Here is a 27,722-nt window from a genome sequence, read left to right on the forward strand (position 1 = left end):
GGGTCCACCTGCTGATGCAGGGGACACGGGTTCGTGCCCCGGTCCGGGAGGATCCCACATGCCGCGGAGCGGCTGGGCCCGTGAGCCATGGCAGCTGAGCCTGCGCGTCGGGAGCCTGTGCTCCGCAACGGGAGAGGCCACAACAGTGAGAGGCCCACGTACCGCAAAACAAACAAACAAACAAACAAAAAAAACCTTCAGCCAGTCCTCCTGTTTTCAACCCCATCTTCTATGGTTGCCTTCACAGGGAACTGTTACCTCCAATTCCAGAGAGTTTCTGGAGAATATGTAGCAGGAGTGGCCTTATTTCTTGAGATCAACTTGTCATCCATTTTCTTACCCAAAGACTGGACTTGTAGCTTTCTCTTGGCTAAAAGCATCTATCTACATTCCTTTTTCCAAAATGTCAATTTTTCTTCTTTGCTGTTAACTTCTCACCTGCTGTCTTACTCCTCGTAGATTTAGGCCTTCTGAAAAACCTCTGATTTTTTTTTTTTTTTTAGTGGAATTACTGATGATTTAGTAGAATTTCATGGGGAAGGGGTGGGGCAAAGATAAAAGTCTGTAAGTGGTCAGTAGACCAATGAAGTCATTTCTTAAAGATTTGTAGGTGCTTGTGAAAAAAAAGCATATTACCATATGTATTAAAAATACTCAAAGGCTTCTGTAGCTTCTGACCTCCAGTACTCTTTTCCAAATACTTTCCTTCTGTCTCTAGAGAAAATGAAAATGATAAACACACACAAGCTCAGATGTGGGGGTAACTGGAATGCTTATAGATAAATAGAAATTGGAGTGTGCGTGGGCAAGTGCATGCGTGTTTCAGGGATTCTCATCAGGAGGAAGGAGAACGAGGGACAGAATAAGGGACAGAATTAGGGACACGGGCTTCCAAGAAGCAGTCACTAACTCAAGGAGCCTTTGTGTAGGAGAAGCCTGTTGGTGGACCATACATCCCGCTTCCAAGCAGAGGTCTGAGGGAGAAAAGGTTCGAATTGGTGATGACCTCATCCTTGTCAGCGTATCCTCTGAAAGATACCTTGTAAGTACCTCCTAACACAAGCATCTGTCATTTCCAGAGTAGTTTCTTTTAGGAATAGATGGCCAGGGAGAACAGAACCACATTAGATTGAGTAGAATAAGATACCTTTACACAGTATACTTGAGAGGTGATTAAATCCTCTCTCCGGCCAGTTTATCATGGGGCCTGGAATGTAACTGTTAGTTAGTTTTTTAGATTAAAGTACTGTTCCCAGCAAACTCTGCTTAAATGCCCCCAGGCTCTTCCTTAGAAAGCCAACTATTAACACATAAGTTACCATCACTCTCAGTTTATCACATTGTTTAGCTCTTGTCCAATGAAGAACAAGCCAGAAAGTGTTGTATATAAAAACATAAACTTATGTTTGGAGGGAGAAAGAGAATTGTACATGTTTCAGTGTGTGGGATGTCACAGTGGTTAGAAGAGGCAGGTGAGATTTTGCACCTGGGGATGGTACTAGGCAAGCATCGTTGAAGTCAGGTCCTTAGGGGGTGGAGGTGGGGCAATACCTTGCAGATCAGAGAAATGTCAGAGATAAGTTTTTAAGCTTCTCAGCGCCAATCCTACCAGCACATTTTACTTTGCCTAGACCAAAGGCTGGAGTAATTTTTCCCACTTGTGAGTTCCCTTCTCCTACCAAGAATAGACATTTTATAACTTCCTGTTGAATCAGGGATCCAGCTGAGGGGATGGAGTCTTGTCTGCCACCTCTGTAGCTGAATACTTCCTCTTCCCTGAATAAAGTGTCCCGCTTTGAAGCTGCTTCTAGATTGGGTGGAACAATCTCCCACAGGCTACGTAGAAAAAGCCCGATGACAGTAAGGCTGTTTAATTCAATCCTTGAAATTCTAGGTGAGCTGCTTCTGTCAGGACTGGCCTGGTGATTTAAAGGATGTCTCGTTTCTGTTTCTGCTGCAGCATCTCTCAATATCAAATGGTAACATACAAGTGGATGCCTCCTTTATGCAAACACTCTGGAATGTACATCCTACGTGCTCGGGAAGTAGCATCGAAGAAGGTGTGCTTCTTTGTGTGCATTCAACCCTCAGCCTGCCCGTTTGTCTTGTGCTACATATATTGACATTTTCTGCGACTTCACAGCTCCTGCCTGAATGTCCCGGTACACAGCGTGATTTTGGTTCACCTGAATTCCTTTCTCTGATGTTAGTGTGGATGGTTTTCTGTCCTGATTTCTGATTACATGAGCACTCCTGACATGCTTTTTCAATCCTTTCGAGTTCACTATTGGTTTGGCAGTGTGTGTATTCAGGACCTTGGAGATGTACCTTCCCTCTCCCACCGACTTTTCATTTTTATTTATGGTTAGAAGTATACAGACCTTAGCAGGTTCAGTTTGAGAAGACATTATTCGCCAAGAAGGTGACTTTTTAAAATATTTCTCCCCAGTGCACCTCTCCATACAGGTGGGAGAAGGACTTTATAGTAAAAAGATATTTGGCCATTTGCTTTTACTTGTATTTATGGAAGGCCGTTTAAAAACAACAAATGGTATTTTCTCCATATTTTCTTGTTCTCTTAGAAGTAAGATCATCAAAGTTTGTTCAACATATCCTATTTCTTGGAGCCAGGCAAAGACAATACACCTTTCAAGTTGTATAATAAATACACTGGCCTTACCTTGCGCGTGGGTAATATCACAGTTGAGCACAGTAATCAAATGTCAATGACGTAAGGGTTATCACATCACATTCTAGCCCTTTATAGCAAGATTAGGATTTTTAAAAATACTCAAATCACAGGCTTTAACCCTGTTTTAAAGCTTGAGCCTAGTAGTTTCAAACTTGGAATGCCTCTCTGTTTCATGATGTTGGAAAATAGAGGGAAACCTGAGAGTTGTTAAGGTGATACCCCCGTTTCAGGAGGCGTCATAGCTAAATTGAATAATCAGGAAACAACAAATTTGTAACTCTTCTGGCAACTGATGGAAGACCTTTCAAAAGCAGGATATGTTTTTAGCTCTCTTCTTTCACACCAGAATTCACCCACCGCTCTAAATCTATTGTCAATCATTCCCTTTCTATCAGGAGTCAAGGAACTGGGTTAAAAAATCTTCCCCAAGGAACTTTTGACTGAATCTTCTCCATGTTGATTTTTTTTCATTTCCGCTATAGGAATAAAATTATTGCCCAGTCCCAAAAGAGGGCTTGTGGAGATTAATTAATTGCATATCACTTCACAACAATACTTTTAGAAGTATTGAGTGCCCTTGTGATAGAGCCTGGGTAGCTGATCACTTGAGTCATCCGACTGCAAAATGCTCTCTCAGCATCCACTGCTGAGAAACCCACTTCAGCCCTTGAGAGAGTGAGTGATCTTTCTCATGACCCTTCTTTCCTGATTACTGCCCTGGTATGTTTCAACTAAGATGCTGTGATGCGCCAGCACTTAGCAGTTTCCTCTGTGGAGTAGGATATTGATTGGAGGAGCCTGAGGTCTGTAAATGGTGGGCTCCAAAGGGAGCATGGCCTCACCATCATGAGACGATGGAGAGTTTAATCGAGTAGCATGGACATATATACATTACCAAATGTAAAATAGCTAGCTAGTGGGAAGCAGCTGCACAGCACGGGGAGATCAGCTCGGTGCTTTGTGACCACCTAGAGGGGTGGGATAGGGAGGGTGGGAGGGAGACGCAAGAGGGAGAGCATAGGGATATATGTATACATATAGCTGATTCACTTTGCTATACAGCAGAAACTAACACAACATTGTAAAGCAATATACTCCAATAAAAATGTTTTTAAAAAATGTGATCATGGAAGGGGTTAATTTTCTAAACAAATTGTCTGTTAACGATTCCCCTACAGTATATCATGAATTATTTTAATGCAAAAAAAGTATGCAGTTGCAAATATTAGTACAGTAGGAGAGAGGAAAATGATAAAATGACTTCTAAATATTCGAGGGAAGTTTAAAAAGAACTTGCCTTGCCTGGATGAAGAAAAATGAACCAGGGAATATCAGACTGTCCCTGTATAAGATGCATTGATAACGCCCTTTTCTACTGTGGCATAACTTTTCCTTCTTGCTGTTTTGCTCCAACGCCCTAAATAGTTTGACAGCCCCTAAAGTGATCTAATTATGTGATTTTCTCAAAATCCTGATACAGACATTGAACATATGAAGTCCATTTGTCTCCTGAGAACTGTCTAGCTGGGAGAATTTTTTAATTCAAAGGGATAACGAATTTCATTTCTTCATGCAAGATAAAGCTCAGACTGCAGCCCCTCTCCTACTACTGTGTTGTTTAAATGGAGGCTCACAGTGTATTTGAAGACTAACTGGTCATCGAGTCCTTGAAGTTCATTGTTTCCTATCCATCTCTGAGCTCCATGGCTATTGAGATTCCTTTCCTTATTCTGAAAGCTAAGGGCTCGTTGATAGCTGCCTCTGTGCTTGTCCACTCAGAGACACTGGAATGTCATTCTCCCTTCTCCTTGGTGCTGTAGAAATAGTGTCCTGGTTTGATCTGTGTTTATTTAACGCGTTGGAAAAGTAGCTCCTCCTAAGAGAGCTCGGAATAACAGTTTGCTTCCCCCTTCCCGGCACCTTCTTTCTTTCTCATGGCTGCAGTTTGATTTGGAATTTGCCACAAAATATATACATCCAGATTGTAACAGTTTATCCAGGAACTTGGTGTTGGATGTATTTATATCCTAAATAACTGGAAAATCCTTATCCTCCTAAGAGTAGCAGCTTAAATTTCCTTTTGGCCTTGTGTGTGTGTGTATTTTTAAATGTTGCATTATTTTTATTGAGGCATAATTGACATACAACATTATATTAGTTACAGGTGACCTTTTGGCTTTTAATGATATGAATTGACACATTGTTTTCACCCTCCCTTTTGGTATTGGACTTGCTCATCTCTGAAACCCTATTTAACTTTCAATGTTAGAATTGTTTTGACTTTCTTGTCTTTTCTACCTGAGACCTGAAGTCGTGGAATCTGTCATTTCCCAAATGCTTTTTCTCTTGGTGTTTTCCATAACTGACTCAGATATGCATGAATTTACCCTTTTTAAATACAGTGTTCTCATTATTCAACTTCCTGTAAGCTCATGGTAGGATATAATTCTCTTATAGGATACCTACTTGGTGGGCACGTAGTACGTCTTTTCCATGGTCACGATGAGTGTTTGACAATACCATCTACAGACCAGAATGATTCCCAGCACAGGTAAGCCAGTAGCTTCATCCTTCTCTTGTCTCCTGTCTCCGGTGACTCAGACTAAAGAGTTGGCTTTTGGATGTGGAGACAGATGAATTCTGTAAGTGTTAGTTAATTGACGAACTTCCCTCCAGTCATGGGTTGCAGTTATAAAACAGGAAAGGCAGTATGCTTGAGTGTGCTCACAGGAATAGCTATACACACATGCTGCTTCTTAGGCAAGCAATTCTGTGGTGCTTTTCAATCCCTTTGTTTTCTGTGGTTGCTTCCAAATCTAAGGAGTTTCTGGTAGCATTAATTGTAGACTGAAGGACGCTTTTTTTTTTTTTTTCTTTTTTGCGGTATGCGGGCCTCTCACTGTTGTGGCCTCTCCCGTTGCGGAGCACAGGCTCCGGACGCGCAGGCTCAGCAGCCATGGCTCACGGGCCCAGCCACTCAGCGGCATGTGGGATCTTCCCGGACCGGGGCACAAACCCGTGTCCCCTGCATCAGCAGGCGGACTCTCAACCACTGCGCCACCAGGGAAGCCCTGAAGAACCCAATTTTGTGATGGAAATCAGGATGGTCATTCTAGTGAGTCTGTGCACTTACATAAATTATTCACCAGGCTCTTCAAAGGCAGATTATCTCTATTACTCCCCCTTTTATGTACTATGAAGGTGAAGTTCAGTGATTTCATTCTGCTTATCATCAAACAGGATTGGAGAAACCAAATGTCGATATCCAACCAGAGCTGGATTAGCAGGGGATGGTGCCGGGGCGGCATGTACTGCTGAGGATGATGCTTTCTTTGGATCTCTAGTTATCTACTCAAAGGATGCTTTTCCAAAATTCAAAATCAGGAGATGGAAGATATTAATCTAGGTCTTAAATTCACACTGAAGCATCCTTTAGTGTTCTGTTTATATACAGAGGAACAGAGTATAAAAAGCTTGGCCTCTGTAACTATGGAACTCTGATATATTTTAAAAAATCAAATCTCAGATGTAAATTAGACTGAACTTAGGACAGCAACAAGTCTGATCTCCCAGATCGCTCGTAATACATTCTTTGGTTTTGCACGATGCCTACGGGAACCTCATTAACTGCATTTCTTTTACTTCATTAGAAACACGTGATCACATTCACACATCTTAGAAATCATCTAAGTCAGGCTCCTGCCAAAGGTCACACACTGGATGATTTCAGATGGGAGCCTGAAACCCAGAGATGCTGAGTCTCCAGCCAGGGCTCCTTCCTTATTTTATGTTCTAAAGGACCCCCAGGAGCAATGTGCTTGAGTGTGTTACTGTGCATCTTAGAAACTACCCATTGGCAATGTATATCCTTTATTGTTCTGAACCTCTTTCTACTTGCTCTGTCCTCTGTGTATCCCTTCATGGGAACCAGATGTGACCCGGAATGGTGTCTAGCCTTCCTGGCACTGGTCCAGTGGCTGGCAGTTATCTCTGAGTAGAAAAGTTAGGCTGACCTGATATCCCTTGGAATTAAGGATTCCCTACACTAGATAATGACATGTGATCCTACTCAGTTGCGATTTTCTTTTCCTTTTTTAAATTTTTAATTTATTTTTTAAAATATTTATTTATTTACTTTTGGCTGTGTTGGGTCTTTGTTGCTGTGCACAGGCTTCCTCTAGTTGCAGCGAGCGGGGGCTACTCTGTTGCGGTGCTCAGACTTCTCATTATGGTGGCTTCTCTTGTTGTGGTGCGCGGGCTCTAGGTGCACGGGCTTCAGTAGTTGTGACACGCAGGCTCAGTAGGTGTGGCGCATGGGCTTAGTTGCTCCACGGCATGTGGGATCTTCCCGGACCAGGGATCGAACCCATGTCCCCTGCATTGGCAGGTGGATTCTTAACCATCGCGCCACCAGGGAAGCCCTCCTTTTTTTTCAAACAGTGAAATTATGCAGTAGCCCACGTACTGTCTCTTTAATATCTTATCCTGCTGCAGTAAGGCCAAAGCTTGCAGGTGGATACAGAACTGAAGTTTTGTTAGTGAGTTTGGCAGAGTTGGCTCCATCTAAGATGGAACACGTCAAAACTCACTAGTTCTCTCTTCCCTTTCCTATTCTTTTGTTAGGGAAAGGAATTTGGAAACAATTAAAATAACATTTGCATGGCCCTTTACCGCTCCCCCCACACACATGCACCTGTCATTAAATTTAGAACCAAATTAGAAGCATCTGGGCAGAAACAATGCTACTTGGAGAAGCTTGTCATTTGGTGGGCACTCCTATCGAGTGGTTCAACAAGATCCTGACCCAAAAGAAAGGCTGGACAAGTATTTGAAAGAAGGTGCTGCAGGGGAGAGTGAAACAGATAGAGAGGAATTCCCAGAATCGGCCCCCTGAGGAAGGCATGCATGCCATCATTGAGTTAAGAGCAAAACCGGCCTTCCTTTGGCTGAGGATTTCACGTGAGCTAATTTGTATTTTGGGGAAAAAAAGAAATCGACAGATAAAAATAAAAAGGCTCTTCCTTTTCTTTGTAAGGAAAAATAAAAAGACTATTCCTAGGAAGGAGTTGAGACTGGGGGGAGTCAGCAGTGGCTCCTTATACTGGAACTCGGATTTTTGTAGCAACTGGTCTCTCATTCAACACAGGATGCCTCGGCATTTTTTGCTGTCTAGGTGAGGTGCGTCATAAGCCTCATCATTGTCACGTGTCATCAGGTCAATCCTCAGAACTGGCCAGGATAGCCAGGAATACCGAAATTTGGGAGAGCACAAAGGAATAGGAAATCAAGAATACACAAAAAGGTGCCCAGAGTCAGGAAGGCATGCAAGTGATTCCACCGTAATGGGGCTGACTTTCCAGAGGAAATCATTCCTTGTAAAGCCTGAGAGCAGCCAGGCTGGGTAGAGAGGCTGACCGTCCCAGGGTGCAAAGCCGAAAGAATAATCTAACATTCTGAGCTCTGATCCTTGCCTCTGCCTCAGGCTTGTCAAGCATCCTGGAATAAGTCACTTAACTCACTGAAACTAAGGCTAAGCTGTCAGCCAAGCTTTCAGAGCACCTCAGCTCCCCACCCACTCACCTCCTCTCCTTGGGTAATTGTTTGAGAGCGGGGGCAGGTTGTTTCAACCTCTGTAACCTTTCGAGATTCAATGGAGCAAACCACCCGCATCTCCTAGGTGGGAAGGACTAACCTTCTAGAATTCTTTAAATGTCAGAGGGAGAGAGTTCTCAAATCATGTGACCTAGGGTGATCTGCTCCACCGTTTCCACCTGAGAGACCGCTTTTGCTTTCATTGAGGATGGAGAAGCGTCAGTGAAAATCTCAACAAATTTTCCTGCAGGGCTAGGTCAGTACAGCATCATTACTATTCTGGGCCTGGCACAGAGACACCTGGGGTGTTGGAGCTCTGCAGTAGCCTAGGATTTCTTTCTTAATATTTACTACATATTTCCTGATAGTACATACATTTGAAAAAGGTTTAGAATATCTTCTATAATCCCACCACCAAAAGGTAGCCACTGTTAATGCAGTGTTTTATTGGATTTCTGTGCCAGGTAAGTAGCTTTCGATGCACATTTGTCAACATCTATATTTAAATAAAAATCAACAATACATAGTATTTTGTACACCCATGAACATCTTTGTGCACATTCATTATTTTTTTAAAAAAACCCCATTAAATGCTCACAACCATTCTGTGACTTATGTACCCTTATTAGGCTCATTTTACAGGTGAGGAAATTGATGCACAGAGATTTGAAGGGACTTGACAAGGTCACACAGCTAATAGATTCAAATTCAGGTCTGCCTGACTCCCAAGCCCGTATTTTTAACCAGCTCATAATTATAATACTTCTTGGGAGAAGGAAGTAATCACCACACCTTTCCTCTTCCCCTCTATTGATTACCTGTTGTCTTAAAATTTAGATCAAGATTCTTCTGGAGTTTGAGTAATTCGATTGTGATATATACAAACCCTCTACAGTAGAGGTAGCATTTTAAATTAGTGAAATTAAATGCAATTAAATGATCAGTGTTGATCCAAGGTCACAAGATTCTCAAAGTATCTGGATTCAGTATACCTGGCAATCCAGGGACCACTATCATGAGACATACCTTTAAACTAAGATAGTTCATTTAATTCCTCATAATCTGTGATATAGATGGGTTGGTCCCAATTGTATGGATTAAAAATCAGACTTTGATAATCATCAGATAAACATCAAACACACCCATTTCATGGGACATGTTACAGAATGCCTGCCCTGTACTCCTCAAAACTAGCAAAGTCCTGAAAAACAAGGAAAGACTAAGAAACTCTAACAGACCAAAGGAAACAGGGAAAACATAACAACTAAATGCAATGCAACCTCCAGGATGGGATCCTGAAACAGGAAAAGAATTAATAGAAAAACTGATGAAGTCCAAATAAAGTCTTGAGTTTAGTTAGTAATAATGTGCCAATGTTGGTTTCTTAGTTCTGACAACTGTACCATAGTAATGTAAGATGATAACCGTAGGGGAAACTGAGTGAGACTATACGGAAGCTCTCTGGACTATCTTTGCAATTTTTTTTTTTTTACAAATCTAGAGTTATTCCAAAGTCAACATTTTTGTTAAAAACACATTAAAAGATTATTGTTAATGCAGGAAAGGAGACAACAGCAACTGAGAATAGAGCTTTGTGCCCAGCTTCCTAGAACAATGGAAATGAATTCACACAGTACTACGTATATGTTTTACAAGTACAAATACATTTTCTAAAGATGTGAAACTGCAACAGCGAGCTGAACGAGAAAGAATTGGAGCGTTTGGTATCGCGTCTGATGATGTGACTGGGCTGTTTTGACTCCTGATGTGGAAATAGAGACAGTCCTTTTTCCATCGTACACCTGACGGTCCATGAGTGTCCATGATGAGTATGTGGCTAGCAGTTCCTTCCCCTTTAGCACCCTTTTTCCCTTATAAGAGAGACTGGGAAGTAGTGCCTTCCTTTGACTCTTGCTTCTCGTTTCGCTGACTCTGTGAGGGCTTCGAAATACAGCGGGTTCTGAGCAGCCTCTGCAGGGAGCTGTTCCCTGCCCGGTGCTGATGAGCATTCGGCACAGAGGAGCTAATCTCCAACTCTGCTCACAGGAGGATATACTACGAAGCTGGGGGAGCTGGCACGAGAGCCAGATCTCTGTGGAGAGTGGAACCCCTTCGGATAAGGTAATGGAGTGTCAGGGGGGCATTCTTTTCAAGGATTTTCTTTTCCAGGACAGTCCATTGTCTTAAATGTTTCATTTGTTCCATATCACCTGGCAAACTCTTAGAAGTTCCTTGGCCAAGAGCTAAATTCTGAAATGTCTGTGACTGTGTTTTTTGTTTTTAAAGTGCACGCACACACGCGCACGCACGCACGCAGTCACACACACACACACGATTTCCAACACCTCCGTTTTGACTCTGAAGCCAGCAAGCTCTGCTGCCTTGAACCAAACCCCCAGCTCCTGCTGCCCTTGCAGTGGCTATGTTATAAAAGGCAAGCACAGACATGTTCACCGAGAGCCATCAAAGCTGTTCGCCCATTTATTTTCTTAAGTAGATTCTCTGGAACCCAGGTAAGTTTTCCTCCTCCCAGTAGCCTTGTTGGCTCCAGTGCAAAATTAGCTTTAAATGACAGAGGGCTGTAATCACATGAGGTAGGGAAGACTAAAACATCACTGGAAGTGTAGCTGTGAAGGAAACTGTATTTATCAGAACTTGTCGGAAACAGTTGTACCTGGATGAAGGAATGGGAGGCTGAGACTCTGGATACAGGTACTTGAGTAAAAACATGGCGTCTCTAAACATCAGACTACAGAAGGGGGGGTCCAGTTAAGCTCTGGACCTTTATTTTGCCTGGAGGGGTCACAAGTTAGGTTAGAGCTAAACTGCTCGAGGTGAGAGGAGGGTCAGTGTTGCCATTTTTGGTTTTCCCTCTGTGCCTCTCCCTCTAGCTCTCTGCTCAGTCTCTCCCTGAACACTTGTTCAAAGTAAAATCTCTCTAATGGGGGGGGTGGGGGTGGGGACGCTATATGCCCCCCGGGGGGTCCTCAAGATAATCCACTGGAGATCAGGAGAAAACATTAGAACTTCTCTCACACATACACATGCAGGTACATTCACATTTTTTACTGAGAAACTCTGGAGGTGGCTGGTTGAAAGAATCCTGGTTAGCTTGTGGTTGTTAGCTGGCTTGTGGTATTTATATTCTCTTTCAAGCCTGTTGAAATTCTTATAGTGTCATACTCTTTGTTTTTTCAGGGTATTAGGGCTTGGTTCTTGTTTAATGAACTTTTAAAAAATCAAAATAAGTATATATGTATATATATATATATATAGAGAGAGAGAGAGTTCCAGTTATGGTTCTTTGTTTATTTCCCCAGAGTCTTAAATATGAACAATTTAAGCCTTTTATCAGTGTTATTTGGATTCTTTGGGGCTCCAAAGAATTAGCTCAAGAGGAGGGTCATTTTAAAAGCTGATACATGTATTCCTGAAACGTTTTGTTCTAACTGAAAGGATAAATTAGATACAGATTACTCGGTGCATAAGTCCTACCCTAACACTTAACATGACTTTTGTTGAATGCCAGCCTTTTGATGCAGGACCATGGAACTTTGTACCTCTTACTCCCCTTTACTCACTTCTCCCACCTCCCCAACCTGCCTTCTCTCACAACTGCCAGTCTACTCTCTGTATCTATGAAATTTATGTTGTTTTCTTTGTTTGCTCATTTGTTTTGTTTTTCAGATTCCACAGATGAGTGAAATCATATGGTATTTGTCTTACCCAGTCCGATTTATTTCACTTAGGATGATACCCTCAAGGTCCATCCATGTTGTTGCAAATGGCACAATTTCATTCTTTTTTATGGCTGACTAGTATTCCATTGTGTATGTGTATACGGCACATTTTCTTTATTGATGGACAGTTAGGTTACTTCCATATCTTGGCTATTGTAAATAATGCTGCAGTGAGCATAGGGGTGTGTATCTCTTTTCAAATTAGTGGTGGTAGTAAAATGCTTGAATTGAGGTGGCACGTTTGGAAATGCTTTACTTTCCCAGGAACAAGTTTCTCTAAAAAGGCAAGCTTCCCTTTTTTTTTTTTTTTTTTTCTTTTTTTGTGGTTTTGGCATCAAGACACTTCAGCGGAGTGAAGGAAAAATTGGAAGCTTGGGACTTCCAGTTCCATTAAACCACTGACCTGCCCCCAGGACCATGTTCCTTGTTGGTGATCTTAAGAGAGTTCATTAGAGAACACCATGCTGAGTTGTAGGCAGGCATGCAATCCTAGAGCAAGCCAGGAGTCAGGGGATGAACCCCAGAAGGCCTGTGTGAAAAAGCACAGGGTAAATATTGAAAAGGACTGATTTTTGTGTAAATGCAATTTCTTGTCTGTTTCATCTGCCCAGTTGGAGCGGCAGTAACATCAGATGGGGCCAGGCTTTCCGACTTCGGCATCTCACCACAGGCCACTACCTGGCCTTGACAGAGGACCAAGGCCTTATACTGCAAGACCGGGGAAAATCAGACACCAAGTCCACAGCCTTCTCTTTCCGAGCATCAAAGGTGAGGTGGACTTCGACCTCGTTCTCAAAGTGAAAGCTCTGAAACCTCCAGGTAGAACGGTGACTGAAAAATAAAGTAGGCTGGAACAAAATGGAATTGGAAATGAGACCTATGATAAACACTTTGTTCTCTTATCTTTTGAATTGAGTTCATAGAGGAATGCTTACCTGGGTTGAAGGTTGAAGTCTTAGGAGGGAAAAACTTTAAAGGAAAGTAGAAAGCCCTAGAAAACAAAAATGTTCACAGGAAGGGACAGTGTCGCTCAGAGGCTAATGGAAAATACTGTTGTTGTTAAACATGTTCTGAATTGTTTTTAGTACTTTTAAGTCATATGCTTCACTCCCCATAAAGCAGGGTAACACGGAGGCATAAGTTTCAGCGCTACATTTAGCTAAAGCAAGGAAGTGATTTCTTTCAGAAAGATGCAGAGAAGGTGTAATTCTGGACACGACATCGTCTTGCAGTTATTTATATTATACAGAGTTACTAGTTCCTCTTCCCAGGTCGTCTGTTCTCTCCAGATCTCTTAGCTCTGGCCTGTCCATCCCCAGCCTTCTTTAAGAGTGAATTCTGTGGTCACCGTGTTAACCCCAAACATGTAGCTTGGCCACTTGGTGTGTGGAGAGACAAATATTTTTTGAAACCTTTGTCTTTAACGGTCAGCCAGGTTTTGACTCTGCGTAACTCAGAGCTGGATCTAGTTGGATGGTCGGAATTGCACACGGAGCTAGCTTCTGACAGACAGTTCGGTGCTCTGTTACTTTATGATTGTTCTGGAAAGATTAGCCAAGCATGAGAAGGGCTGTGCCCAACATACGCATAGTTGTCAGGGAGCCTGCACCTCCTAAGAGGACAGCTCAGCATCTCCGTAGGGAACTTCATCTCTAGCTTCATTCTTCTTTGCTCTTTTCCAGAAATAGATCTTGATTTGCGTTCTCAACACGATTTCAGTAAAGGCTTATTGATGATTCCGTTCATGTAGGACTCGGTGTCAAGCTGACAGCTGCATTCCTGCGGGACGTCTCTGCTTCATAATGAATCAGAGAGGCCGGTCTTTCAGCACTGTCTTCCTTGAAGCAAGGAGTCACACTCCTTTTTTTCCCTCCTTTTATGGTCCTGAAGTATTTTTAGGCAGAGAATCTCTGGCACAGAGATTTTTCTCCCCTAGTTGCCCTGTATCAGAGTTAGGCTTTTCCTACACCCATGGTTCAAACCTTAAGAAATGAGAGCTTCCTGCCATCAGTTCCATTCAAGCATCTCCTTCTGTCTGCTTCTCTTCCAATGGCACGTTAGCTCCTTGACTTCATTCTGGTTTTCGGAGCTCATCTCCTTCATGTTACCCTCGCTTTTGTTTTTTTTTAAGATTCTCAACACAAGAAGGATTTTAAATTCAAGTTGATGACCATGGAATAAAACATTCTGGCCTCCAGGAAGTGTGTTAGGACATTGCAACTGGCTAAAAGGAGCAGTGAAACAAAGCAACAGAAAAGTCCTCGAGACAACTTGGACATGAAGTGGGCGGGGAGAGCAGGTGTGGGAGGGTCGGGAGGGGTGGAAAGTAAGAAGTGACTCGTCATAGCTGGTGACCATGTAAATACCTTTCTAAGATGCCAGCTTGGCTTGTCCCTTATTTGAGCGTTCTACCCCAGTCTCCTCAGCCCTGGGATGAACCCTGACACTGAGGTCTTTACCACTGCAGAAGGAGCCTTCTCTTGTGACAGCAGAAGAATCAGGTGGCCTTCCAGGCAGCTGGCGGGATCCTGCTCCAAGGGGACTCTTGCATTCCGTTCCTTTCTTGGCCTATCCTCGTGGAGTATGGCTCAGCCCTGTGTTGTGGCCTCTGCGGGAAGCCAAACAAGCTCAGAGTACCCCGGAGAGTCCTCATAACATTCCTTCTACTCGGCACCACTGCCAGCCTGTGAGCACATTTTACCCTCCAAAAGCTCATTCCTCATCTCCGCAAGTCCCCCAGTTTCCATGCACAGGGAGGCCAGCAGCTGATGGCTGAAAGGCATCATGGTACCAGGGGGCTGCCAGCATAGCAGAGCTGGATGAAAAGTCACCCGTGAGTCACATTGTCCTGTGCACTTGGCAATGTGGTTGCATTTCATTGGCATCACAACGTTGGAGGTTTAAATACCTCTCAGTGCAGCAGTGTTCAGTCCGGCTACCTTCATTTTAACTTGAAAGGAACTGAAATTAAAGTGACCTAGTCTCCGTGTCAGGCCAACATAAGGCTGCATCCCCCAGGAGATTGGCGCTTCCTTGGGACATTGTGTGGACAGGGCATTGGGCATCTTAACGGTGAAGCTGCACGGGAAGGAAGAACATGTGGGAACATGGAGTTCTGCCGTCCACGATCCAAAGAGCTCCTGGGGAAGAACTCTAGAGATGCCTTGATTTCTCTGGGCCTCCAGACTCCTCCTTAGTACATGTACTTTTACCTTACTTGGTGCAGGCTCTCTTCCTTAAGTACACTCTCCACTGTGCTTCCCCTCACTGGGGAACAGTGTTCCCCAGCAGACAGATTTGTGGCTCTGATTTTCAACAGTGGGAAGGCTCTGAGTTGTCTTGCCAGCTCTCACCTGTACCAGGTGTTAGGTGATGGAGCAGACGGCAGACAGGGGTCTGAAATAGCGTGTCAGGACCTGGGTGGTGGCACAGGGTTTGGGGGGACTCAGTGGGAAGGTTGAGAGGGGGAGATAGTGTGTCCTTTGTGCCTCATTGAATGGGGTTGAGTGGGGCTATTCCTCTGATCTTCTCTGTATGCTGGAGAATCTGGAGAACAGGAGAAGAGACTCCCGAAAGGAGCACGATTTAGGCTCCTGTGTTCTGGGAGGACGCTGGGCTCTGAGTCACCGGCAGTGATGGGCTTCCCGCCCCACGTTTCCTGTCAGGCTGCACGAGCCCGTGACAGCTATGACTGCATGACCCGGGGCCCTAGGTCGGCCGCAGGTGTGTGTTCATATCCTCAGCAAACTGTCCTTACAAGGAAGATGGCAGGTGCCCCTGTGAATCTTGTATCCGCATGACAGGACGGGGGCGTGACTGAACCTTGCTGGGTTGGGGGTCAAGTCCGAGCATCGGCCGCAGTCATTGACCTGGCCCGGCTCAGATGGAATCAAACTGTGGTCTCTGAGCAAACTATGTGAATGAGCAGAATGGGATCTCGGTCAGAGCTTGCATTCCTCTCCTTCAGCGGGGGATCCAAATCAAACTGGAGGCCTGGGAAGTACTGAGGGCTCCGAATCACAGCATCGCACCTATTCCCTTAATCTGGAAGGGGTAGCGCGTAAGGTAGAACATGGCTTCCAAGTCACCTAGATCTGGCCTTGACTCCCATCTACCCACTGTGGAACCTTGAACACAATTCTTAATCTAGTTGCAGCTCATTTGAAGTCTGTCATAAAAGATGCTTTAAGGGCCGACCCCTGCCCGCCCTTCCATGGTATCACTGGCCACCAGCTCACGCTTGCCTTGAGCTCTAGCATACGAAGTACGTATCGTCTTTGAACGTGTTATCTTTTCTCATCGCTAAACCTGTACCCTTTTAACCCTCCATGTACCGTCATCAGCGAACTCCTCCGCATCTTTCAGACAAATGTCAAGTGCCCCTCACAGGAAGAAGGCCCTTCCCCTTCCCTCCAGCAGGACCCTGTTCACGATTCCATTACAGTCACCACTCACTTGACGGGGAGCTCCTGGATCACATGCCCCCAGCCCTTTCTGTACCTCTGCACCCCACACAGTGTGTAGCATGTAGTAAGTTTGAGCATTGCTTGCTGAAGGGATACGTAAATGAGGTCATAGGTTCATACAGAGTGAAACCCATTCCATTTTAACCTCCATCCTCTTCATAGATTTTCTCATCATTGTGCAATCATTTTCGATCATAACACAACCCCTATAAACACTTAAGGAGAGACATTCATTCGTTTGAACATCGAAGTCAAATTTCTGTGAACTTGATCTCACATCATTTTCCCGTGGTCTTGACATTGCAAGGCCATGCCCCAAGGATTGTCGGGTAACGCGATTTAATATTTACTCTGGCACAGCAAGACCGTCTATTTAGATGTCATGTCTCCACGTCAGTGTATAACACTCAGTTCCCTTCAGGGAAGGGTGAATTACTAATGTTAAAGCAAGCCTTATTATATGAAGCCATTTATTTTATGGCTACTTTTGATGACTCTACCGTAAGTTTTGAGTGATTGAGATCGTCTCACATTTTGCCTCCTTTGTTACATAAAGGCAGACAGCTATCACTGTTCTCAGTTGGAGGAAATTTTTCCTCAGTGTATAAAAACATCCAATTCAATTCAGTCAACATTTATCACATATCTACTATATGTTAAGATCTGTGTTCTTGGCCAAACATGACTTCCCCTTTAAAAACTGCCCACTGCTCTCTCTGCTGTGAGTGGAAAGCATCCCTGTAGACGGGATCCTCTTGAGCATTTTAACCTCAGCGGCCCCGCCCGATACAAGAGGGCAGCGGGGCTCCCAGCATCCCTCTGTGAAATCGCAAGCACTGAGGTAGTGCTGTTTGCCCCTGTCCCCTTACTGGCTCTGTCCATTTCCTCACCAAGTTCTCAGCTGGGGAAAGAGAGGGTATGAAGGAAAGGAGGGAAGGGGAAAGAAGAAAACAAGGACCTTGAGATTCAATCATCCCAAGACAGCACCACCTCCTGCAGTTTCATTTTAAATGGAATCTACAAAGCATTTTTAAAATTTAACTCGACAGTTTCCCAAGACTTGGTTGTTCAAAGTGGACCAGATAGAGAGGCAGTCAAGGAGAACCCTGGGCTTTGAAGTGGAAGAAACCTGGCTTTGAATCCTGGCTCCACCATATGCTGTTCAGTCTTCCTGTCTCTTTTTGTAAAACACGAGAGTGAAGAAGTATGTCCCGAAGGATTGTTATGAGGATTAAATGAGACCAGGAAGATGACCTAAGAGAGTGTTTCCTTATCCATGAAATGGCAGGAGTGCGGCCTACCTGAAGGTGATCATGTAGGGAGGGATTGATGAGAAAGACGGAGGAAAGAGCCCAGCACAGTGACCGCTGCTTACGAAATGCACCTTCCCTAACGAGCCGGACAGGCCTGCTCCCCTAGCGTGCTGGAAATGGCAGAGGATCTGTCATTGGCTTCCCACCCAGCAGAGGCTCTGCAGCCAGCCCTGGGGCCAGCCAGGCTCCTTGCAGTATCCTGCAGCGTGCAGTTTTTTTAAGGCCATTCTAAGACCTCCCATTCGAGATCAGAAATGCAGAAGGGGACTGTATTGGTGGAGAAGTGAACCTAAAGGTGATTTCTCAAGGTTTCTCCTGCGACTTTTACGAAGGAATGGTCTCACCAGCACTTTATTGATGGCTGACCCCAGCATCCATGAATGGGGCCCATCTTCCCATATCTCCTTTTCCTCTGAATCTTTTTTGATTGTTTCCTGTCTTTTGGAAAGGTACTTTTTTGTCCTCTGTGAATGTAGGTGGCTTCAATACGTCAAATGCAGCAAATTTCACTCTAATAATAAACACGAATTAGGACCTACTCTGTGCCAGATATCGTGCTAGATTTCTAATACCGTAGCTAAAACTCGTCCATCTCTATGCCTTTGTTTCTTTTCAATCCGTCATTCACATTGCTGCTGGAACAATTGTTCTAAGATGCAACCCTTGTGTTATCCCTCACTTAAAATTCTCAACGGATTCCCATTACCTATGCTAGCTTTTTCCAAGAGGTGTTCCAAACAATAATTCTATGGGAAAAAAAATTTTTTTAAGTAAAATGCTGTGTTAAACAGAGTTGAATAGGTTGTTTTGTTTCTTTTTGCTATTCTCATAAGAGTCCATTTTATACTATCCTAATGTTCCCTTTGACTCCTGGAAGAAGATACTGTCCAAAGTCCTCTTTTCCCACAGAAAGTCTGTGAACAGTGTGAGTTTGAGAAACGTGCACCTATAGGATAAAGTCAGAGTCCTTGTTGTTCAGGTCCCTTTCTGGACTTCACCACCCACTTGCCACACTATACCCATCTTATTAGAATGTCCACCCCTTCCGCATTCCCCGTCTCTCCTCTTTCTCCTAGCCAAGCTCACATAAAGTGGCAACTGGTATAAAATCATCACGAGCTCCCCAGGCAGAGTGAGTTGTTCTCTCTTCCAAATTCCAGTTGCACCTTGAATATAAACCGTATCACCTTGTTGTCATGAGTGGTTGTATGTATGACTCCTGAAGTTTATACTTCAGAACCCAGAGCCATTTTTTTCACAAAATGATAACATATATTTTCCACTTCTTCTTTATAACAGCATTCAAACACATAAACATTAATACAATCAATACTTAACTGTACTGATAGTTACCATTCAAGAAATTATGTTCAAATGACAAATGGGCTGTGGAATTACACTTGTCTTTGGATTCTCTTCCATTGCTTACTAGCTACAGGGCTTTGAGCAAATTACTCCAACTCTGCAAGCCTCAGTTTTATCATCTATAAAGTAGGAGAAATAAAAACAGCAGGGCCATTGAAAGGTTTAGATAAAATGTTTTTAAAGTGTCATGTCTAACATACATCACCGTGTAGGTCTTTGGTAAATTCACATGTTGGTGTTGTCATTGTAAAGCACTTGGCAAAATACTTCACTCAAAGTGGGCACTAAACGAATAGTAGTTCCAGTTCCCTTTCGTGTCCTTCTAGAAGTTTTAAATCAATCTGGAGCGCAGCAGCTTATCATCTAAACTAAATACATACTTATGTGACAATAATGATGTGGTCACAACCATTTCCTTGTAAACTCTCAGTGGAGACAAGGGGTAATGATTATTATTACCCTTCAACACATTATTAGGCCAAGTAACCTGTTCCTTCTTGGAATCCACTCATGATCTAACGTAGGGGAGGTTGATGCAGATAAACAGATAAATTGATGCTCACAGACCAATAAAACAAATTATTTGCAACCTAGGCAGAGCATTGTGCGAAGTGTAAAGACAAACAAATCTCAGTCTTGCCCTTGGAGACAGGGGACGGGAAGTGTACCAGCAAAGGATTCATATTGCAGAAGATGGTAAAGAGTCTTGAGAGGGTGGAAGGGAGGTGCCATGAGATCAGAGAAAATGCACAGGTGGATCTGCAAAAGGCTTGATGGATAAGATGAAAAGATACAGAGATGAAGTAGGGGCATTCCAAGCAGGAAGTGTAATGTCAGTAAAGGCCCTGAGGGAGGGAACACTTGATATGACACAGAGACGTAGTCCAGTTTGGTTAAAGCACGTGGTATACAAGAACTTTAGAAGTGAGAATTGTGTTCTGTGGGAATTGGGGAGTTATTGAAAGGGAGTGACTGAAATAGCCCCATCGTATAGGAAGTTTCCATTTCTAGCAGTAGAGTAAATACATCTGGGGCCATGTTCAAGTGAAGACAGAGAGGGGAGCATTAGTTCATGGCTTAAGTCAAAAGGAGCTCACCCACCTGTGGTCAGCCAAATCCAACTTCTCTATCTCGGGATGCTCTCACTTCTTTAAGCTGTGTCATCGTTGTTTAGTAGAGTTGGCTTTAGTGTCCGTTTGTCTGTATGTTTTAGTTTTTGTTGTTATTGCTTCTGTCTTTCTTTTGAATTTCAAGCAGCCCCTGTAGTGCCAGCCATAGAACTTTGGGAGTTGATGCCATTTTTTAAAAGCAAAGATACCATCGTCTATAAACAATAATGATCCATTTATTTCAGAGACTCTTAAAAAAAAACCCCTAGTATTTATTTTATTTTTGGCAAAGTCATATTTAAATCAATGAAAAGTGATAAAACAAGTGAAATGACCATAGTCACTGATCATTGGGGAATATGTGCTATTTTAACTATGAGCTCTTGGTAACCAGTGTAATTATTCATATTTAACAGCTGCAGCGTGTAATATTTTTATTTTGCTGCATTGCCTATGGTTAGAGAGCAGGCTAGAGATGAAAACTTTGCTGTATTTTAAATCCACCTACTGGCTTGAGTGTCTATAGAACTCTGGATATTTTTGAAACGAAAATCAAATATCCATTGTTTTATAGAATAAATGCATTTTTGACCACTTGCCTATTAAGAATCCTAAAATATCAAATTCTATTTTCCCACTGACTTTTGTTATAAAGTCAGAAATAAGTTCCTTTGGAAATGTTCATTTTGAGAAATAAGTCATATTTAACAATCCAGCCGGTGTTTCAACATATATTTAAAATAAGAATGTTCCTGCAATATATTAACATTGCTCAAAATGATCCTTAAATGTGTGCAAAATAACTAATTTTGCTTTTATGAAGATTTCAAGGAAAGAACTAGGAGCTGAAATGAAAAATTATATATATATTTGAAGGAAAAAAATTACTCAGCTATATATATTTGTTCCTTCAATTTATGTTTGTTAAGTAATTGGTAATTCTCTGTATTAGGAATCCAAAATTAATTGTCATCTGACCCATGCCCTTCATTCTCTTATAACCTGGCATAAGGAAAGTATCATTTAAACAAGCACGTTTACATTGTGATGTGCTAAGTACTCAATAGAGGGATGAGACTGTGCTGGGGAAATACAGCAGGAGAGACTAACTCCGCCTTCACAGAGAAGGTGGCACCTGAGCAGGGTATTAAAGGGTGAGTAGGAGTTTGGGGCCATCGGAAGAGCACAGTCTCTGGAGTTGGACTTCCTGGTTTAAATCTTGGCTCTTTCACTACTTCTTAAATGACCTTGGACAAATTTCTTGTTTCTCTGGACCTTCATTTTCTCCTCCGTAAAACTGGGATAATATTTGTAGCTACATCCGAGGCCGTTATGAAGAGTTAGTGTATGTAAGGAACTTAGGGCACTGCCTTACACGTGAGAAGAGCTTAGTGCACGAGTTCCTGTTTTTCCATCATTCAGAATGAGAGTAAAGTTGGCACAGCGGAGGGAACAGGGTGCTACATTTTTATTCTGTAAAAATGCAAAATGCCACCTAGCTGATGGCTTCTACAAATGAGCAATTCAACACAAGATGTAGAGAAGAAATGGAAATAGGGTAGAACCATACAGAGGCCCTGATTGATGAGAAGGGGACAGAGTTACCAGTCCACTTCCTGAGTCACTCTGTGACAGGCACCTCAGGTTATCACCAAGTGGACACCTGGTGCACAAGCAACTCCTTTTTCCATACTAGACAGTAAGTTTCGTGAAACTGTGGCAATTGAAGAATGAAACCCATTGACTAACACACAACTGAGGAGGCCATAAAAAACTAATACAACAATTACTGCATGGGACTAGCTCCTGACCTTCTCCAAGAGTCTGTTTCCTCTGCTGATTTCTGTGAAAGATACTTATATGATTTTTTTTTTAGTTATTTCTGAGATATACATTTTAAAGTAATAACTAGAATTATGACTTATAACATTATACCAGAACATATAAGATTATTAGAAATTTCATGTAATGTGTGAAACATTTATATTAACATATTTCCATAAAAATAACCCAAAGAAAGTTTAGTATTCGTTGTTTGTTTGATTGTTTGTTTTTTTATACTGCAGGTTCTTTTTAGTCATCAATTTTATACACATCAGTGTATACATGTCAGTCCCACTCACCCAATTCAGCACACCACCATCCCCACCCCACCGCGGTTTCCCCCCTTGGTGTCCATACGTTTGTTCTCTACATATGTGTCTCAGCTTCTCCCCTGCAAACCGGTTCATCTGCACCATTTTTCTAGGTTCCACATACATGCATTAATATACGATATTTGTTTTACTCTTTCTGACTTACTTCACTATGTATGACAGTCTCTAGGTCCATCCACGTCTCAACAAATGACTCAGTTTCGTTCCTTTTTATGGCTGAGTAATATTCCATTGTATATATGTACCACAACTTCTTTATCCATTTGCCTGTCAATGGGCATTTAGGTTGCTTCCATGACTTGGCTATTGTAAATAGTGCAGCAATGAACATTGGGGTGCATGTGTCTTTTTGAATTATGGTTTTCTCTTGGTATATGCCCAGTAGTGGGATTGCCGGATCATATGGTAATTCTACTTTTAGTTTTTTAAGGAACCTTCATACTGTTCTCCAGAGTGGCTGTATCAATTTACATTCCCACCAACAGTGCAAGAGGGTTCCCTTTTCTCCACACCCTCTCCAGCATTTGTTGTTTGTAGATTTTCTGATGATGCCCATTCTAACTGGTGTGAGGTGATACCTCATTGTACTTTTGATTTGCATTTCTCTAATAATCAGTGATGTTGAGCAGCTTTTCATGTGCTTCTTGGCCATCTGTACGTCGTCTTTGGACAAATGTCTACTTAGGTCTTCTGCCCATTTTTGGATTGGGTTATTTGTTTCTTTAATATTGAGCTGCATGAGCTGTTTATATATTTTGGAGATTAATCCGTTTATTCGTTTGCAAATATTTTCTCCCATTCTGAGGGTTCTCTTTTCATCTTGTTTATGATTTCCTTTGCTGTGCAAAAGCTTTGAAGTTTCACTTGGTGTCATTTGTTTATTTTTGTTTTTATTTCCATTACTCTAGGAGGTGGATCAAAAAAGATCTTGCTGTGATTTATGTCAAAGAGTGTTCTTCCTATGTTTTCCTCTAAGAGTTTTGTAGTGTCTGGTCTTACACTTAGGTCTCTAATCCATTTTGAGTTTATTTTTGTATATGGTGTTTGGGAGTGTTCTAATTTCATTCTTTTACATGTAGCTGTCCAGTTTTCCCAGCACCACTTACTGAAGAGACTGTCTTTTCTCCATTGTATATCTTTGCCTCCTTTCTCATAGATTGGTTGACTGTAGGTGCATGGGTTTATCTCTGGGCTTTCTGTCTTGTTCCATTGATCTATGTTTCTGTTTTTGTGCCAGTACCATATTGTCTTGATTACTGTAGCTTTGTAGTATAGTCTGAAGTCAGGGAGTCTGATTCCTCCAGCTCCATTTTTTTCCCTCAAGACTTCTTTGGCTATTCAGGGTCTTTTGTGTCTCCATACAAATTTTAAGATGATCTGTTCTAGTTCCGTAAAAAATGACATTGGTAATTTGATACAGATTGCATTGAATCTGTAGATTGCTTTGGGTAGTATAGTCATTTTCACAATATTGATTCTTCCAATCCAAGAACATGGTATATCTCTCCATCTGTTGGTATCATCTTTAATTTCTTTCATCAGTGTCTTAGAGTTTTCTGCATACAGGTCTTTTGTCTCTGTAGGTAGGTTTATTCCTAGGTATTTTATTCTTTTTGTTGCAATGGTAAATGGGAGTGTTTCCTTAATTTCTCCTTCAGATTTTTCATGATTAGTGTATAGGAATGCCAGAGATTTCTGTGCATTAATTTTGTATCATGCAACTTTACCAAATTCGTTGATTAGCTCTAATAGTTTTCTGGTGGCATTTTTTGGATTCTCTATGTATAGTATCATGTCATCTGCAACCAGTGACAGTTTTGCTTCTTCTTTTCCAATTTGTATTCCTTTTATTTCTTTTTCTTCTCTGATTGCCATGGCTAGGACTTCCAAAACTATGTTGAATAATAGTGGTGAGAGTGGACACCCTTATCTCATTCCTGATCTTAGAGGAAATGCTTTCAGTTTTTCACCATTGAAAATAATGTTCACTGTGGGTTTGTCGTACATGACCTTTATTATATTGAGGTAGGTTCCCTCTCTGCCCTCTTTCTGCAGAGTTTTTATCATAAATGAGTGTTGAATTTTGTCAAAAGCTTTTTCTGCATCTATTGAGATGATCATATGGCTTTTATTCTTCAGTTTGTTAGTATGGTGTATCACATTGATTGATGTGCGTATATTGAAGAATCCATGCATCCCTGGGATAAATCCTACTTGATTGTGGTGTATGATCCTTTTAATGTGTTGTTGGATTCTGTTTGCTAGTATTTTGTTGAGGAATTTTGCATCTATATTCATCAGTGATATTGGTCTGTAATTTTCTTTTTTTGTAGTATCTTTGTCTGGTTTTGGTATCAGGGTGATGTTGGCCCCATAGAATGAGTTTGGGAGTGTTGCTTCCTCTGCAAATTTTTGGAAGAATTTGAGAAGGATGGGTGTTAGCTCTTCTCTAAATGTTTGGTAGAATTCACCTGTGAAGCCATCTTGTCCTGGACTTTCGTTTGTTGGAAGATTTTTTTTTTTTTTTGCGTTACACGGGCCTCTCACTGCTGTGGCCTCTCCCGTTGTGGAGCACAGGCTCCAGACCTGCAGGCTCAGTGGCCATGGCTCATTGGCCTAGCCGCTCCGTGGCATGTGGAATCTTCCCAGACCAGGGCACGAACCCGTGTCTCCTGCATCGGCAGGCGGACTCTCAACCACTGCGCCACCAGGAAAGCCCTGCTGGAAGATTTTTAATCACAGTTTCAATTTCATTACTTGTGATTGATCTGTTCCTATTTTCTGTTTCTTCCTGGTTCAGTCTTGGAAGGTTATGCCTTTCTAAGAATTTGTCCATTTCTTCCAGGTTGTGCATTTTATTGGCGTAGAGTTGCTTGTACTAGTCTCTTAGGAAGCTTTGTATTTCTGCGGTGTCTGTTGTAACTTCTCCTTTTTCATTTCTAATTTTATTTACTTGAGTCCTCTCCCTGTTTTTCTTGATGAGTCTCGCTAAAAGCTACCAGCTTTTAGTTTTATTGATCTTTGCTATTGTTTTCTTTGTTTCTATTTCACTTATTTCTGCTCTGATCTTTGTGATTTCTTTCCTTCTGCTAACTTCGGGTTTTGTTTGTTGTTCTTTCTCTAGTTCCTTTAGGTGTAAGGTTAGATTGTTTACTTGAGAATTTTCTTGTTTCTTGAGGTAGGCTTGTATAGCTATAAACTTCCCTCTTAGAACTGCTTTTGCTGCATCCCATAGGGTTTGGATTGTCATGTTTTCATTGTCATTTGTTTCTAGGAATTTCTTGATTTTCTCTTTGATTTCTTCAGTGATCTCTTGGTTGCTTAGTAATGTATTGTTTAGCCTCCATGTGTTTGTGTTTTTTACGTTTTTTTCCCTGTAATTCATTTCTAGTCTCATAGCATTGTGGTCAGAAAAGATGCTTGATATGATTTCAATTTTCTTAAATTTACTGAGGCTTGATTTGTGACCCAAGATGTGATCTATCCTGGAGAATGTTCCGTGTGCACTTGAGAAGAAAGTGTAATCTGCTGTTTTTGGATGCAATGTCCTATAAATATCAGTCAAATCTATCTGGTCTATTGTGTCATTTAACGCTTGTGTTTCTTTATTAATTTTCTGTTTGTATGATCTGTCCATTGGTGTAAGTGAGGTGTTAAAGTCCCCCACTATTATTGTGTTACTGTTGATATCCTCTTTTATAGCTGTTAGCAGTTGCCTTATGTATTGAGGTGCTCCTTTGTTGAGTGCATATATATTTATAATTGTTATATCCTCTTCTTGGATTGATCCCTTGATCATTATGTAGTGTCCATCCTTGTCTCTTGTAACATTCTTTATTTTAAAGTCTATTTTATCTGATATGAGTATTGCTACTCCAGCTTTCTTTTGATTTCCATTTGCATGGAATATCTTTTTCCATCCCCTCACTTTCAGTCTGAATGTGTCCCTAGGTCTGAAGTGGGTCTCTTTTAGACAGCATATATATGGGTCTTGTTTTGTATCCACTGGCAAGCCTGTGTCTTTTGGTTGGAGCATTTAATCCATTCACGTTTATGGTAATTATCTATATGTATGTTCCTATGACCATTTTCTTAACTGTATTGGGTTTGTTTTTGTGGATCCTTTTCTTGTCTTGTGTTTCTCACTTAAAGAAGTTCTTTCAGCATTTGTTGTAGAGCTGGTTTGGTGGTGCTGAATTCTCTTAGCTTTTGCTTGTCTGTAAAGCTTTTGACTTCTGCATCGAATCTGAATGAGATCCTTGCCGGGTAGAGTGATCTTGGTGTAGGTTCTTCCCTTTCATCACTTTAAGTATATCATGCCACTCCCTTCTGGCTTGTAGAGTTTCTGCTGAGAAATCAGCTGTTAACCTTATGGGAGTTCCCTTGCATATTATTTGTCATTTTTCCCTTGCTGCTTTCAATAATTTTTCTTTGTCTTTAATTTTTGCCAGTTTGATTACTACGTGTCTCGGCGTGTTTCTCCTTGGGTTTATCCTGTATGGGACTCGCTGCACTTCCTGGACTTGGGTGGCTATTTCCTCTCCCGTGTTAGGGACGTTTTCGACTGTATTCTCTTTAAATATTTTCTCAGGTCCTTTCTCTCTCTCTTCTCCTTCTGGCACCCCTATATTGCGAATATTGTTGTGCTTAATGTTGTCCCAGAGGTCTCTTAGGCTGTCTTCATTTCTTTTCATTCTTTTTTCTTTATCTGTTCTGCGGCAGTGAATTCCACCATTCTGTCTTCCAGGTCACTTATCCGTTCTTCTGCCTCAGTTATTCTGCTATTGATTCCTTCTAGTGTAGTTTTCATTTCAATTATTGTATTGTTCATCTCTGTTTGTTTGTTCTTTAATTCTTCTAGGTCTTTGTTCAACATTTCTTGCATCTTCTCGATCTTTGCCTCCATTCTTTTTCTGAGGTCCTGGATCATCTTCACTATCATTATTCTGAATTCTTTTTCTGGAAGGTTGCCTATCTCCACTTCATTTAGTTGTTTTGTTTTATCTTGTTCCTTCATCTGGTACATAGCCTTCTGCCTTTTCATCTTGTCTATCTTTCTGTGAATGTGGTTTTTGTTCCACAGGCTGCAGGATTGTAGTTCTTGCTTCTGCTGTCTGCCCTCTGGTGGATGAGGCTATCTAAGAGGCTTGTGTAAGTTTCCTGATGGGAGGGATTGGTGATGGGTAGAGCTGACTGTTGCTCTGGTGGGCAGAGCTCAGTAAAAGTTTAATCTGCTTGACTGTTGATGGGTGGGCCTGGGTTCCCTCCCTGTTGATTGTTCTTCCTGAG

At 42.0% G+C, this 27,722-nt stretch overlaps 1 protein-coding gene across 1 annotated transcript in view; it reads left to right on the plus strand.

The window, feature by feature from the left end:
• The window catches only part of RYR3 (ryanodine receptor 3), a 364,723-nt gene that overhangs the window by 63,408 nt on the left and 273,593 nt on the right, over nucleotides 1-27,722 (plus strand). Inside the window, exons 5-9 of the mRNA XM_060293473.1 lie at nucleotides 930-1,042; nucleotides 1,961-2,060; nucleotides 5,150-5,243; nucleotides 10,331-10,405; nucleotides 12,636-12,792. Coding sequence (XP_060149456.1) covers nucleotides 930-1,042; nucleotides 1,961-2,060; nucleotides 5,150-5,243; nucleotides 10,331-10,405; nucleotides 12,636-12,792 — 539 coding nt within the window. The remainder of the gene's footprint in view (nucleotides 1-929; nucleotides 1,043-1,960; nucleotides 2,061-5,149; nucleotides 5,244-10,330; nucleotides 10,406-12,635; nucleotides 12,793-27,722) is intronic.

This window comes from Globicephala melas, chromosome 2 (assembly GCF_963455315.2).
Source record: "Globicephala melas chromosome 2, mGloMel1.2, whole genome shotgun sequence".
Classification (NCBI taxonomy): domain Eukaryota; kingdom Metazoa; phylum Chordata; class Mammalia; order Artiodactyla; family Delphinidae; genus Globicephala; species Globicephala melas.